At 34.1% G+C, this 13113-nt stretch overlaps 1 protein-coding gene across 1 annotated transcript in view; it reads left to right on the forward strand.

The window, feature by feature from the left end:
- Copg2 (COPI coat complex subunit gamma 2) overlaps window positions 1-13113 on the forward strand; it is a 131646-nt gene that overhangs the window by 38603 nt on the left and 79930 nt on the right. Inside the window, exons 7-9 of the mRNA XM_046455083.2 lie at window positions 574-666; window positions 1553-1639; window positions 3477-3634. Coding sequence (XP_046311039.1) covers window positions 574-666; window positions 1553-1639; window positions 3477-3634 — 338 coding nt within the window. The remainder of the gene's footprint in view (window positions 1-573; window positions 667-1552; window positions 1640-3476; window positions 3635-13113) is intronic.

Genomic DNA, 13113 nt, shown 5'->3' on the forward strand with positions numbered 1-13113 from the left:
TATGCACTTCACATAGAAGTATCTTCAGAACTTCAAAACTGGCCTTTGTCCCTATACAGAAATTTCTTTATAATATCTTTAACTTATAGGTTTAACTTCTCTATTCTCTTTAAACTGTAATTCTCCATTTTGAGACTGTTTATTTCATTGTTGAAAAGTTATGTTTTCCTACAAATAATCTTAATTTTTTTTTTTAATTGGGGTTGAATCCAATATTGCTTTAACTCTGAGCTACATCCTCAGGCCTTTTTATATTTTATTTTGAGACTGGGTCTTGCTAAGTTTCTTTGGCTGGCCTCAAACTTGCAGTCCTCTTTCCTCAGCCTCCCGAGTTACTGGAATTACAGGTGTGCACCACCATTCCTAGCTAAATGTTCTTCCTTGAAGCTTCTACTGGGTTGATTGGGTTCTGCCCTCTGGAATATGATTACTGTATTACATGATAATTCCTTTAAGGCATCTGGATATTTGCACAGAAACAAGTATATGACTGGTTTTTGTGAGTTATTTTAAAGGAGTAATTTTGCATGACATGTTTTTCTTCAACAGCTTTTTCTTTTTGAATGTTATTAGGGAACAATGTTACAAGCCATTGAAAGATACATGAAACAGGCCATTGTGGATAAAGTCTCCAGCGTGTCCAGTTCAGCACTAGTGTCTTCCTTAGTAAGTGAGCAAATATCTTCCTGATTCTTAAGTATGATGTAGTTTCTAATTGCTAAAACATAACATTACTATGATTTTCTCATAAATGAAACAGATAAAAAGTACATACTGCTTCTCTGTTACTTTATCCAACTGTGTTTTATCTAGAGGAGCACTGAGCAGTAAAAATTGAAACACATTTGAAGAGTTTTGGGAATCTGAAAGTTGTGTACATAAAAAAGATGGGGGAGAGGGAGGAGACAGCAAAGTAGGAGACAGCGAAGAAACTGAGGGCATTCTTTTTTAAAAATCTTCCTTTATGACTTGCATACTACCTCTTTGTCCTAGGTGCCCTGTCTGCACATTTTTCAATCCCAAGTCTTCTGTCCCAAATCTGAATTTCCTCTAAGGACGTAGTTTTTGTTTTAATAACAGCTTTTTTTTCCCTCCTTTTCTTCAAAATAAACTGTATTCATTAAAACCTGTTGCATTGTATTTGATTAAAATCAGTTTTCAAAGTGTGAATGCATTAGAGCAGCTGAATCACAAGACCTCCTGATTTTGGAATGTCATTGGTCAGGGTTTTTTTTTATAGCAGGGGTTACACTGTATTCTGGTCCTTCTTCCAAGGGAGTTTCTTGGAAGTAAAGCAGGTTAACATCCATTCCTTCCCTTTCTTCCCCTCTTATTATTTCCCTTCCAGCTTACATGTATTTACCTTTGCGAAGGGATGTTGAAGAAAATATTTTGGCTTATTGTTTTAGGAATAGATTTACACAGTTACAAAGTTTTCTTTTTTTGTGAAATGTCTGTTAGTAATTTTGCAAGGAAATAAATTTGTGCTTCTAAACTTTTAGTGATCATGCATTTCTATTCTCATCCCCCCCCCCCCCCCCGCTATATTTAGCATATGATGAAGATAAGCTATGATGTGGTTAAACGCTGGATAAATGAAGCCCAAGAAGCTGCATCAAGTGACAATATTATGGTCCAGGTACTATCATTTAATCACATTAGCATGTCTCAGAATCAGCTTTCTTAAAGGGCAATGTATTGATTCTCCAGCATTAATTAAAGGCAAATTCTTTGGCATATTAAGCCGACTACTGGTGCATATTCTCAAGTAAGTGTTTCAGTAATCATGATTAATGCCATAGGCCTTCCAATAGAAGCTAGATGACCTGCTATAGGAATGTTTGGGAACTAATCTTATGTTTTGTAGTAGATTGAAATGCCAGTCTATTTCAGTGCATTACAGTCTTTTATTTGAAAAATAATTTGAGTAGAAAGATATTCCATCCCAAATTTCTCAAGCCTTGATTATAGACATTTTAAAAATAATAAAGAGCTACTTTTAAAATTGTTTTATATAACATTGGTTTTTAATTTTTATTAAGCATATACACCAGCATGGCAATTGAAACAACTTATAAGATCATGAACCAAAAAGGAAAGACAAAGAGATTACAAGGGTAGCTTTGAACAGAATTCATTCTTGGATCAGTTTTAGTATTAATCACATATAGTAAGATCATCTGCTTAATGTTCTATTATTTAAGTGTTGTACTAAGTGTTTTGTGAGAGATCTAGATTAAAAGTTTACACAAAAGTTTTTTTCCAGGGGTGGGATTATAGCTCAGTGATAGAGCGCTTGCCTTGCACGTGTGAGGTTCTGGGTTCGATCCTCAGCACCACATAAAAATAAAAAACAAAATAAAGGTATTGTGTCCATCTACAACTAAAAAAAATATATTAAAAAAAAAAAGTTTCCAGATTCTGGAGCTTCTTGTTTCATTTTAGTTAGTTTTATTTGGAATCACTTTGAAATTAGCTAAGTGAGATTTTATTTGGAACACTTCCTCTTTCCCTAGGTTGTCTCTTCTCAGCTCCAGTGAAATTATAGAAAATCAATTTTTAAATTTTGTTAAATTAAGGAACAGTGATTTTCTAATTATGTAATTCACTTAAAGTACTACAACTCACACAACATGTAAAGATATTTTCAGTGTTCTTGTTAATTATTAGTTTATGAAATTGAGAAATCATTTTGTCAAAAAGATCTCCTTATGGTATTTATTAAGCTATTTCTTATTAAAGGAACAGGATTAAATTCGTAACTGGCAGTTTTATGTTCAATAATCCATGTGTATTTGAGAAGATATCTATGCCTTTTTGATGTTTATAGCTTCTTGTGTTAGCATATTTAATCATAAGAAAAGAGAGTAGTAATTTTCTCTTGGAATATACTCTCGCTTTCCTAACTTTCATTTTTGTGTTTTTATATAAAGTGTCTTGATAATAATACTCCTTTAGCTTACTTTAGGAGATTAATTCTAGACCTCCTAAGGTGGTCACAGATGATTTAACGCCATTAAAAGAATTCTGTAGCTGGACATAGTGGTGCATGCCTATAGTCTGTCACTCAGGAGACTGAGGCAGGAGTTATGAGCCCAAGAAGTTGAGACCAGCCTGGGTAACATAACCATGTCTCTAAATAAACAGACAAAAGGAATAAAAATGAATAAATAAAAGAGACTTGTAACATTGGTAAAGCTTTGGATCTGGAGCTGTTGAACCTGCTAGAACCATCTTCAGGTTGTATGTCACCTCCTTCATACTCTTTCCATCTGAATTTACAACTTCTAGGATTATTTAATACCTCTTCTCCTTTTAGTCTTGATTATCTTTAGTTCAGTATGAAAAAGATTCTGTTCATGTACATTTGACTTGAGTATCCTTTTACCTTAATAATTCCATGTGATTCTGTTTTCATGTTAAGTGTTTTTACTTCTGTCTAATCTGCATGCAACATTCTTTTTCTTGTTCTTCAGTACCATGCATTGGGAGTCCTATATCACCTTAGAAAGAATGATCGTCTTGCTGTTTCCAAGATGTTAAATAAGTTTACTAAATCTGGTCTTAAATCACAGTTTGCTTACTGTATGCTGATCAGAATTGCTAGTCGCCTACTAAAAGAAGCTGAGGATGGGTAAGTTCTTCATGTAAACCTGAGTTATTTTCTATTTGCAAAGTAATACACCTTAGCGTTTATTTACTTTATGAATATCTTATGGCAGTGCTGACTTTAGTGATAAGTTTGATGCTTTCCAAATTTAAAAAAAAAAATTAGAGGATTCCAAGCAATACAGTTTTTTTACTTTAATATAGATTTTTGTATATGTACTTAATAGATTACAATTGCTAATAATATACTAATAAGCTGATATTGAACAAAATAATTATAGATTATAGGATATACAAACAATTAACTATGAAAGCTGGAAAGACATTAAGAATCATCCGGGGTTATAGCTCAGTGGTAGAGCACTTGCTTAGCATGTGTAAGGTACTGGGTTCCGTCTTCAGCACCACATAAAATAAATAAATAAAATAAAAGTATTGTGTCCATCTACAACTAAAAAAAAAATCATCTTAGATATCCTTTATTCTTATTTTAAAAAGTTACTGAATTAACAATCTTCTCAAGATCATTCTGCAAGTCTGAGGCATGTATGACCTTACAAGATATACTTTAGTAGTCTTTTGGAGCCTTAAGAAAAGAACAGGAAGAGGAGAGAAATTTTTTGTGGTACAGTAAGCTGGTGCTGAATCTAGGGAGTAAAAAAGGCCTTCTTCCCCTGTGCAAAGGATTATGGCTTAATTTATACTTAATTACATTACAGTATGGTGAATATTCTAATCTTATGAGGATGAATGTTGTAATCACTAAAAAGCCTTAAATGTTAACAGAGGCTGGATATAGTGGTACACACTTGTAATCTAAGCGTCTTGGGAGGCTGATGCAGGAGGATTTTCAAGTTCACGGTTGGCCTGGATAACCTAGTGAGACTTGCTCAGTTTCAAAATAAAAAAGGGTTGGGGATATAGCTCAGTGGTAGAGCACACCTGGGTTTAATCCCCAGTACTGCAATCAAGTAAATGAATAAATAAAGCTAATGAGGAGATGAAGTAGAATGTTTAAAACATTTAAGTTTCCCATTTCTTGTGCAGTGGTGTGGCTTGGTCAGATTAACCCTTCTGCAAAAAGTGATTATATCATTAGTATAGAAATATGCCTCTAACAGTTGAAGGAAACCCACAAGAATTTGAAAGTGAATGGTGAAAAGCAGGTAACAGTTGATGCCTAGAAGACAAAAACTCTTCTGGGTGAAGTTCATTTATGACTCTTTTTCTGAGATCATTCCACAATTCCTGGATATGAGATGACAGAAAGCTATAGTATTTACTGGACAAAGTCAGAACACAGCTTGAGGTTAGAAGAGTGACTGAAAACATAGCGTGGAAATTCTGAAAAGAAGTGAGTTTCAAATTCAGTCTAAACTCTATAAAGAACCTTGTTGGTTGACCACTGAGTGTGCATGTACAGGGGAAGAAGTTAGGAGCCTGGATTAAAGCAGGAACTGTTAAGGTAAAAGCACTGAATGGAGAATTCAGTTGCAACTCATTGTGGAGAACATGAAGTTTAGAGTTCTGTCTCAATCAATATCATGTTTTACAGTCTTTGCACTATATCATTCACCATGTCTAAAATATAATGAAAATTACTAGAGTGCAAAGAATTTGAGAAATGTGAAACTGACTTTGATATGATCTGGATATTAGAATTAGCAGATAAAAACTTTAAAGGATCTCTTATCAATTTGTCTAGGACTAGGGAAATAGTTATCTTTGAATGAACAAGGGAAATGGAAACCTTAAAAAAAAAAAAGGTAGAAAGAAGTTCTAGAGCTTAAAAGTACTTTGTCAGGATTCAACCAGAGAAGCAGACTCAGGATATAAATACATGAAGAGATTTATTATAAGAAGTTGGTACATGCAGTTTGGGGGCTGACTAGGTAAGCCCCACATCCGTAGAGGAAGCAGTCAGGAAGGGAACATCACAGGTATGGTGGAGTTTATTTAGAAATTACCTCAAGTAAATGTCAATTTCATCATTTACAAGTTTTTGGGGTTTTTTTCCCAAATAACTTCAGGACACAAATTCACTAAGCTTTCTGCCAGAACATACAAAGGATCCACCTTACTCCAGTTTACAAGAATGTGTTCTTTACTTCCTTCTGAGTCCTCACTTATAGTGTCCTTCAAGTTCAGGTTTCCATGGACAGTCTGTGAGTCCTCACCACCAGTTGTCTTAAAGATCAAATTTCTAATAGATCTGTTCATAGCAGTTTAGGCTTTGTCCATTATGCTCCTCAAAGTCCTTCTAGCTTCCACTGCCCAATTCCAAAGGCATTTCCATAATTTTTAGATATTTGTTAACAGTAGCACCCTATTTACAGGTACTAACAGGTACTTGTTTTAGTTTTTTTATTGCTGCCATAACAATTTCCCACAAATGTAACAGCTTACAAAACATCCATGTATTTTCTCACAGTTTGGAGATTAAAAGTCTGACTCAGGTCTCATGCGGCTAAAGTCAAGGTGTTGGCAGTGTGCCTGTTACTAGAGATTTTGGGGAGGAATCTCATTTCCAATCTCATTTAAGTTGTTCTCCAAATTAATTTCTTAAAGGTTGTAGGTTGTAGGTCCCTGTTTCCTTGTTGCCTTTCAGGCAGAGATTGTTCTCTGCCCCTAAAGCTGTCCCCATTCTTCATACTTTGAATGAACAACTGAAGGCCTCTTCTCAGTCCCTTGTGTGTTAGCTCTTCCTCCTTTTCTTTCACCACATCTCTGTTTTTAAGAGCTCATTTGATAGATTGCACACTCACCTGGATAATCCAGTTGCATAACCTTAATTATTAAACCTGCAGAATTCCTTTGCCGTGTTATGATGTAACATATTCACCAGTTCTGGAGGTGAAGGCATTGACATTTTCTTTGGGAGAGGGGTTGTACTGCCTTCATAAGGACAGTAATTGGAATGAATAATTTGCTTCATTAACTTAATAATAAATTAGAGAAGACTGGTAAAAGAGCGAATACATTAAAATTAATGGAGATAGAGCAATAGAAAGGAGTTAATTTGAAGAACAGAGAGAAAACAGGTTAAATAAAGAGAACCTCAAAGAATTGTGAGATAATATCAAGTAACCTAACATATATGTATTTGGAATCTAGAAGATATTTGAAGAAATAATGGATATTTCCCAGTATGGGCTTATTTTAGGAATATAGTGTGTTTTTTTTAACAGTCAAAATTCAACACAACTATACCTCATTTAAAAAATGAAGGAGAAATGTCTTAATGTTTTAAGGGATGAGTTGGTAGAGTATACCTGCAAGCATCATGATGTTCCTTTCCAGTCCTGGTTTGTAAACAGATTTTTAATCACAAATTGGCATGGAATTATCTGTACCAACTGAGCCCAGCCCCCCCCCCCCTTTTTTTTTTTTAGTAGTAGTATTTTACTAGTGGTTCTCCTTGGTGAAATAAGAAAGGGAAAATAAAATGTCTGAAGATTTGAAAGGAGGATGTACCACTCTCTTTATTTGTAGATAACATGATTATATATACATAGAAACTATAAGATAATCTATATTATCTATTAGAATTTATCAAGGTTGCTGGGTACAGGATCAGCAGCAATAGATAAAACTAAAACAGATTTTGGTACCTGTAAATAGGGTGCTACTGTTAACAAATCAGTTTGTTTCTTATTCTAGCAACCAATAAATAACATAAAATTTTGGAAAGATAGTACCATATTGCAATCAAATCCTTAGGAGTAAATTTTCCAAAAATTGTGTATAAATATACAGAAAATTACAAAAATTATTTGAATAAATGGAAGCATTTTATCATGAATAAATGGAAGCATATATCTGTTCTTAGACCAGAATATTCAGTATTACAAAGATGTCATATCTTCCTAAATTGACCCATGGATTCCATGAATTCCTTCCCAAACAAAATCCCAATCAGCTTCTTTTAAATATCAAAGAAAGTTTATAGGACAATTTATTAATAATAGCCCAAAGGCGGAAACAGTCCAAATTTCCATCAGTGCTAGAATAAAAAAATATGGTGTTAGTATGCAACAATGGAAATGAATAAAGGCAACCATGTGGATAAATTTCTCCAAGAAGTCATACATAAAAGAATACATTCTGTATTTATATTAATTTTAGATTTAATAAACACAAAACTAATTTGTACTGGAAGTTAGGATAGAGTTAAAAGTGTGCCTCAGGTAGAGTTCTTGCATAGTATGTGTGATTCTGGATTCAATCCTCAGAACCATCAAACAAACAAAAAAATAAGGATAGTGTTGTTGTTTTTGAGGTAGGATCAAGGTTAGTACTCATGAGGGAAATTCTGGAGTGTTTGAAATATTTATTTTCTTGTCAGGTTTATTATAATTCATTTATGATTTGAGTATTCTATTATCCATTGTTGCGTAACAAATTGTTTCACAACTTACCATATTAAAGAACAATAAACATTTTTTTCTACATCATTTCTGTGGGTGAGAGATTTGGGAATCTTAGCTAGATTATTCTTGTTTGTGGTATTCCAATCAAGGTTGCAATCAAGATGTTGGCCAGGGCCGAAGTCATCTGAAGGCTTAATGGGGGCTAGAAAATCTGCTTCCAAGGTATTCTCTGGTATCTTGATGCGGACTGTTGACAGGATATCCCTATTCCTTGTTATGTGGACCTCTCCCTCTGTAAGGTTTCTTGAATATCTTCACAACATTATGACTGGCTTTCCCTAGAGTGAGTGATAAAAGAGAACATGAATTTTTTCTGACCTGGTCTTGGGGCCACATGTCATCATTAATATTCTTTTGAGTAAAAAGTCCAGCTATATCAAGGCAACAAATAGCAGAAACCAAGAATCATTGGAAGCTATTTTCAAGTTTGGTTACTATATTCTTGAACTGCCATAACAAAATACTACAAACTAGGTGGCTTAAATGACAGAAATTTATTTTCTTAAATAGATTGTGGTGCTAGTATGCAACAGTGGAAATGAATAAAGACAACCATGTGGATAAATTTCTCCAAGAAGTCATACATAAAAGAATACATTCTGTATTTATATTAATTTCTGGTGGTTAGGGATCTTCCCTTGGATTGTAGATGGGTGCCTTCAGTATTTGTCTGGGGAAAAACACAGGGACAGAGGAAGAGAAAGTGCACAAGTGCCCTCTCTGGTGTCTTTTCATAAAAGGACACTAATCCTGTGTAATCACCTGTGTAATGAGGGTCCCACCTCATTCAACTTTAATTATTTTTTTGAAGACTCCATCTCCAAATATAGCCATACAGGGGATTGGTGCTTCAACATATAAATTTTAGGAGGCCACAGACATTCAGTCCTTACAAGCTACTTTGTACACTCTTCTGTATTTTTGATGTAATTTTAGTACAAGTTTAAATTTTTTAAATGGCCAATAATTTCTCAGACTTGTAGAAAGATCTAAGATTGAAAAACAAAAACGTGCTGAGTAAAGTGAAGGACAAAGATAAGCACATTTGCACATTGATTTTTTTTTCAACATCAAGAGTTAAGAGAAAATTATACAAGTCATAGGGAAATAAAGATATTGACCTGTAGCTATACTTCAGAGTTTTCTCAGCTGCATCGAATGCAAGAAAGCAGTAGAGCAATGTCCACCTAATGCTGTGAGAAAATAACTGGCAACCCAGAACAGCCAAACTGTTATTCAACCATGAAGGTGAAAGATATTTTCAGACATATAGGTTTATCATAAATAGTTTACCAGTCACTTTATAAGAACAGATTTTCTGCAGCAAGAAGAAATAGATACTCAGAAGGCAGTGATGAGATTTAAGAAGTAATACTGAGCAATAGAATTATTATAAAAGTTGGTAATTCTATATTGATTTTTTTTTGTAGCTCTTAAAATTTGAATAATAAGGTCTAAAGTTCTAGAGGATGGCAACCTGATAAACAGTATTGTAGATGGCGATATTGGATGTAAAAGTAGACCTTATTTTTTGGTGTGGGAGGAAGTTATTATAATGCTTAATATTTAACTTTGTCAGAAAAGTATATCAGTTATTAATTGCTTAATTCATTTTCTGCTGCTATAACAGTAAATTATAAACAATAGAGGTTTATTTGGCTCATGGTTCTGGATACAGGAATATACAAGAGCATGGCACTAGCATCTGGTGAGGGCCTTTGTGCTACGTGTAACAAGGTACAGGGTATCACACATGAGAGACCATACACATGCATGAAAAAAGCAGGAAGAAAGGGGCACAATTCTCCCCTTTTACACTGAGATCACTCCTGTGATACAGCCCTAATTCATGAGAACAGTGTCCCTATGAACCAGTCACCTAAGTCTTAAAAGTCCTACCTCTCAACACTGTTGCTCTGGGAATGAAGTTTCTGATCCATGAATTTTGGGGGGCACATTTAAACTACAGCAGTATTAATATAAAATGAATGTAAAGCTTTCAGAATGTTAAAGAAAAAAAAAAGAAAAACATGATTAAAAATTGTTAAGGAGAAAAAATAAGTAAAGCATGTAAATAAAAAGCAAAATAAATTGGGTGGAAGTTGTAAATGTATTAGGTATTGCTCTCTGTCTGGCAAATTGGCCTCAAACTTAGCTGCTTATAATAAACATTTATTGTCTCACAGTTGCTGTGGTCAGGAATCTGGGAAGGGCTTAGCTGTCTGGTTCTGGCTCCAGGTTCCCCTTGAGTTTGCAGTCATCTGGGACTGGAGGATTCGATTCAAATTTCACTCTTGTAGTTGTTGGCAGTCCTCAGTTTCTTCCTGCTTGCTGGCCAGATGTGTCAATTTCCATTTTAGTGAGACACTGTAGGGTATCTCCATCTCCATGTAGTATGGCAACTGACTTCTCCCAAAACAAGTGAATTGAGAGAGAACCTGACATGGAAGCTGCAGTGTTTTATGACCAAACTTGAAAAGCGACATGCCATCATCTTTCATGTATTCTTGATCACATTGGCAACCTTGGTATAATGTGGGAGGGGACTACATAAGGATGTGCCTATTCAGAAGTTAGATTTGTGGGGGCATCTTGGAGTCTGACTAGCACATGTAATATATTATTTATTGAAATGAATGTAAGTGGATTTACCTATGAAAAGAGCTCAGATTGAATAAATGAAACAGGAGAACTATTATGCCTTTATAAATACACTGCTAAACAAAATAACAAACATTTATAATAAATATTCACAAATATGTATTAGGTACATATGCACAAAGAATATAATATAGCAATATTAGTAAGCCAGAATAAGAATCAGTGTACAGCGTTAAAAATAACAAAGTGAGATTTTTTATTTTGACAGAACAGTCTAAAAAACAATATAATATGAATGAACTTGTTTCAAAATGTGTAAATTAAATGAACTTGTTTCAAAATATATAAATTAAAATCATAAATAACTATAGGAAATTTAGTCCTCTGCATCTCTTCCTAGGAGGCTTTAACACATCCCTCTCAGAAATTGAGCGGTACTTAGAAAAATGTATATCACTGATCACAAAACCGACTTTGTATTTAGAATTCTGTATCCAATAAAGAATATGCAATGTTATTTAAATTTTTTAATTGAGAAAAATAATGTACATATAGAAAAATATATAAAGCTCACAGGTTTTTGTGCATTATATGTATAAAATTGCTACGAAAATTTCATTTAATGATCACACACATTGTGATCATTAGCTGTCTGGTTACGGCACATTTCTAGGATCCCTGAAATGCTTTATATATCCTACTTCATCACAAGTATTTACCTCCAGAAGAAACCATTTCCTTGACTTTTAAGGTAGTTGTTTCTTTGCTTTAGCTTTTTACACCCTATGTATATGTCCCTAAACAGTACAGTTGTGTCTTGTTTTGAACAATCAGTAGAATCATACTGTATTTTGTGTCATTTTTTTATATTTAGTATTTTATTATAAGAGTCACTCTTGGTTTTGCTGACAGCTCGTTTATTTAGATTTCCTTGATAATTTTCCAGTTTATTTATTCATCTTCGATTAATGGACATTTAGGTTGTTCTCTGTTTGGGGCCATTATGATTAAAAATGCTACAAATGGCATCACTGTGCTAGTACCACACTAATCCTGTCTTAGTCCATTTTTTTTGTTGCTATAAAAAATACATATGGTTTCTGACATATGATATTTTGATTTAGGATTTTTCAATTTTATGGTGGTGTAAAAGCAGTATGCATGCAGTATAAGTTATACTTTGAATTTTGAATTTTGATCTTTTCCTAGTTAACAAGGAAACATAATAAATTACAAATATATATGGGTATATATGCACAAAGAAATACAGTATAGCAATATTAATAAAGCAGGTTTATCAGGACATAACCCCATCATAAGTAAAGGAACATCTCAATCTGAGACCCAGAAATTTATAAACAATAGTCATTTATTTGGCTCAGTTATGAAGGCTAAGACTAGTTAAGAGCATACTCCAAGCATCTACTCAGCATTTGGTGAGGAACTTCTCATAATATGGTGGAGAGCATCACATGGTGATACAGATCAAATATGCTGCTTCAGGGGCTGGGGATGTGACTCAAGTGGTAGTGCGCTCGCCTAGCATGCGTGAGGCACTGGGTTCGATTCTCAGCACCACATAAAAATAAAATAAAGATATTGTGTCCACCTAAAACTCAAAAATAAATATTTTTTAAAAATATGCTGCTTCAGATATCTGGTTCCTCTTCATATAAACTCACTACTGCCTTTATGGGGCCCCATTCTCATGACCTCATGTAATCCTAATTACCTCCAAAAAGGATCCACTCCACATACCATTAACATGTGAATTTGGGGATTAAATTTCTAATACTTGAACATTTAGGGGACACCTTCAGACCCTAGAAATTACCATAGCTTGTCTCTGTATATAAGTATGCCTTTCTCTAGGTATGGGAGTGCTAGATCATTGGATATGCATCGCTTCACTTTACATAGGTAATGCCAGACTTTGTTTTTCTTTCTTTCTTTCTTTTTTCTTTTCTTTTCTTTTTTTTTTTTTTTTTTAGAGAGAGAGAGAGAAATTTTTTTTAATATTTACTTTTTCGTTTTTTTGGCGGACACAACATCTTTGTTTGTATGTGGTGCTGAGGATCAACCTGGGCCGCACGCATGCCAGGCGAGTGCGCTACCTCTTGAGCCACATCCCCAGCCCAACCAGACTTTGTTTTTCCAAAGTGATTGTATCAGTTTACATTCTAGCTAGCATTATGAAATTTCCTGAGGCCAAGACTTGATGTTTGTAAAATTTAAAGTTTTTTCTAATTTAAAAGGTATCTTGAATGTTTTTTATTGAGATATAACTCAGAATCCATAAAACTCACCTCTTTAAAGCATACAGTTCAGTGATTTTGTATATTTACAAAGTTATGTTTCCATCCCTACTAATTCCAGAATGTTTTCATTATTCCAGAAAGAAACCCCAACCATTAACAGTCAGTCTTCATTCTGACCTTTCCTGTTTTTTAATCTGCATGGATTTGCCTATTCT

This window comes from Marmota monax, unplaced genomic scaffold, assembly GCF_021218885.2.
Source record: "Marmota monax isolate L192 unplaced genomic scaffold, Marmota_monax_Labrador192_F-V1.1 WCK01_AAM20220418_F8-fsc00131, whole genome shotgun sequence".
Classification (NCBI taxonomy): Eukaryota; Metazoa; Chordata; class Mammalia; order Rodentia; family Sciuridae; genus Marmota; species Marmota monax.